Source organism: the organism of the source record quoted next, unplaced genomic scaffold (genome assembly GCF_019419815.1).
Source record: "Pyrus x bretschneideri cultivar Hongxiangsu unplaced genomic scaffold, Pyrus_bretschneideri_v1 Contig82, whole genome shotgun sequence".
In the NCBI taxonomy this organism is placed as follows: Eukaryota; Viridiplantae; Streptophyta; class Magnoliopsida; order Rosales; family Rosaceae; genus Pyrus; species Pyrus x bretschneideri.
The window spans coordinates 1,066,906-1,070,288 of record NW_025999823.1 but is presented as its reverse complement, the minus strand read 5'-3'; the positions used below and the strand labels follow the sequence as shown (position 1 = coordinate 1,070,288).

The window sequence follows — 3,383 nt, the reverse complement described above, 5'->3', positions numbered from 1 at the left end:
TCCTAATTATAATATGTACTAAGTTTACCAACAAATAATTAGTGCGGTGGAGATAATCCTAAACCACTCGAACATATATATATATACAATTTATTTTGCGTGAGAGGAAAGATTCGAACTTAGGGTTGACCAGTCCCTTTAATATTAGACAGAAAAATATTTGTACATCAAAGATAAAATAATTTATGTATGCGCTTCTTGAAAAAAGTTGAGGTTTCTTGTAAAACTAAATAAGAATAAGGGAAATAGTCCAATTTACTTATAAACTAATACAATGTCCCTCATTTCATCAACGTGAAACTTATTCCAAACACACCTATCACGGGTGGCAAATTTTCAAGCCAAACACGTAGACAATATATTACCAAGTGGCGTGGAGCATGTGACATTTTCTAGCCAAACACATAGACTCGAAGTTTATAGACTCATATCTGTTGGGTCTTAGACATAGGACAACATACTTTGATACCATTAAAAAAAAAAAAATTGAGATTCCACCATAAAATCAATTGAAATTCTTACTTATAAATTTATGCAAAGTTCTTTCTTCTATTAATATAGAATTCATTTTCAACACTTCTCTACTAAGAGATGTCGTTTACTATGTTTCATGTATATGAAAGATGGTCTACAAAATAAAGTACAGGTATAATACGTTGCAAAGCTTAATTCAATTAAACAAGTTACTTATGGTCAAATTATCCAAGTAATGTAACACAGAATGTCAATGTGAACTTAGAAGCATAAGATGGCCAAATATTCCGTACAATTCGCCATCTTTTGTCAGCCAAGGCGGCGCTTACTAAGCCTTGAAGCGCACCAACCTGAATTCCCATTTCTTTTTGTGGTCTTATGCCAAACATGGTCAAAAGTCAGAAGTCCATTTTTTTAGTTTGTATTTACTCGTGCATATATTTATTTAATCAACTCTATATATCGGCGTCTAGAAGACTTTGAACTCTCCGTAGAAATAAAATTCTCTGCCTACTAATAAAGTATTTTGAGCTATCATGCATGAAGTAGAGAGCTTAACACTATCACTATCACCTTACCCACTGGCTCCAACTTGATTAAACTTCTGATTTCTTGCGCCAAAAGCATTACAGCGTTAACTGCATTTAGCTTGAGGAAAAGTAAACGGGTCCATGCGCATGCAACGCGTTAATAACAAAGCAAGAGGGCCTGCTGGATTGGTACCACTCGAGCCGACGAGCACTATAAATTTGACACTCCCTAACCAAATAATCCACAACACCATCTGCTGCAGTAGCTGCATACAACTCTTTCACATATCAAAGCAAATTACATTCCCATTGCTCATCAATATTACTGTTAAAAGATGAAGATAGAAGTAATTGAGAAAGCTTGCATTAAGCCTTCTATGCCAACCCCACCCCACCTTCGTAAACACGAGTTTTCTTTTCTCGACCAAATCGCAACTCCCATTTTCATGCCTATGATCATTTTCTACAATAATGATCATGGCAATGACGCCATAACATACTCAGACAGGGTAAAACAATCCTTATCCAAGACCCTGACACAATATTATCCGCTAGCCGGACGTGTCATTGAAAATGCCTACGTCGATTGCAATGACCAAGGTGCCCCTTACGTCCAAGCCCGAGTTAGGTCCCCACTTTCTGATGTCATATCCCAACCCGAACCAAACCAGCTCAACCAACTACTCCCATGCGAACTAGACAATGTCGGTGACTTGGTTCTTGCTGTCCAAGTCAACGTGTTCGATTGTGGTGGCATGGCTATTGGAGTTTGCATTTCTCACAAGGTTGCCGATGCATTGTCACTCATCATGTTCCTCAACAGTTGGGCCTCGATATCTCGTGGAGATTGCAACATTAAAAATAGTACAGTCAATCCTCCAATTTTTGATTTGGCCACGCACTTTCCACCTAGAAGCATATCAGGGTTCAAACCAAGCACTGGGATCACTAGAGAAAAAATTGTTACAAAAAGGTTTGTTTTCAGTGCTTCCACGGTTGCTTCTCTTAGGTCAAAATATACAGATAATAAAAACAATGAGAGAAAGCCAACTCGGATTGAGGCCTTGTCAGCATTTATATGGGCCCGGGTTATTGCCTCCACTCAAGGAAAGCCGAACCCTAACACTCTTTACAAAGTGCTTCACGCCGTTAACTTACGGACGAGAATGCATCCACCACTGCCCGAATACCATTTCGGGAACGTGAGCCGGTTTGCGATGTCATCGCCGTCGTTTGATGAGGGAGAGGATATGTGTTGCGGGATGGTGGGCCAGATGAGGGAAGCAATAAAGACAATCGACGGTGATTACATAGCCAAAATCAAAGACGGCAACGCGCACTTGAAGTTTTTGAAGCAGCGAGCGGAGGAGTTTATGAAGGGTGAAGTGGCGTCGTTTAGCTTTACCAGCTTGTGCAGGTTCCCACTTTATGAAACGGATTTCGGGTGGAGCAAGCCTGTGTGGGTCGCGTCGGCCAGCCTTACATTTAAGAACCTGGTTGTTTTCATGGATGCTGGCCCTGGGTCGAGTGGTGGGATTGAAGTGTGGGTGAATTTGAAGGAGGAAGACATGGCTAAGTTCCAAGATGATGAGCAACTGCTGGCATGTACTTATCCAGCCCAAGAGGCTAAGGTTTAGTACCTGCCCGGATATATTGGATTATGTTGCTAAATTTTTTGTATTTTAGTTTCTTACTAATTCGTTTTGTATAATACCAAACATTTGGATTGAATAAGTTGTTCATCGAGAACAAAGTCTGTTTGCAGAAAAATAATTAAGGGTTGAATTATTTACTTTGTCCTTACTTACAGTCTAATACTTATCTTACGGCATTCCCCTAAGCGTTTCAAGGCAATTAGCCTATTGCTCTGCGAAAGGTGATATGTAGGTACATCTTATTTTTGTTGTGTGGAAAAGATGCTTCTTTCAAAAGGAAACGCCACGCTAATTAAGAATTTAGGATATTGGAATGATGCTTTCATTCAACGTTTAAAGACACGTGGGTGGAGAAAGTATTGTATGATATTGGGATACCCCAATATGAGGTGCAGCTTTTTTCTTTGCTGAACAACACACAAAACACAAAAATCCAACACAACTACAAGGAGGGATGACTGCGTTGGCTCACCCCTAATTCGAATGATAGAAAAGAAGGGCATTGTAACTGCTGGGGCACTAAAAGATCGGACTCCCTCCATAATTTTTTATTTTTTATTTTTTAACAAACAATATTATCTATTCAGGAAGGAAGTGAGCTTAGTCTCACAATGAGCTAGCAATAATGTGGTTCAAATTCGCCTTTGATGAGAATTGAAGAGGTATACCACTAGACCGTAGTACTAAGTGACTCTGTTTGGGCCAAAAAATAACACTTTGGGCC

At 39.5% G+C, this 3,383-nt stretch overlaps 1 protein-coding gene across 1 annotated transcript; it reads left to right on the top strand.

The window, feature by feature from the left end:
- Positions 1 to 1,249: 1,249 nt before the first annotated feature.
- On the top strand, positions 1,250 to 2,807 carry LOC125473311 (stemmadenine O-acetyltransferase-like). Its single transcript, XM_048575964.1, has one exon. It carries the CDS (start codon positions 1,340 to 1,342, stop codon positions 2,639 to 2,641), a length of 1,302 nt encoding a protein of 433 aa, XP_048431921.1. The 5' UTR covers positions 1,250 to 1,339; the 3' UTR covers positions 2,642 to 2,807.
- Positions 2,808 to 3,383: the final 576 nt, after the last annotated feature.

Bases quoted from the DNA above. Each gene is read 5' to 3' on its own strand.
- LOC125473311 (XM_048575964.1), top strand. From the start codon at position 1,340: ATGAAGATAGAAGTAATTGAGAAAGCTTGCATTAAGCCTTCTATGCCA.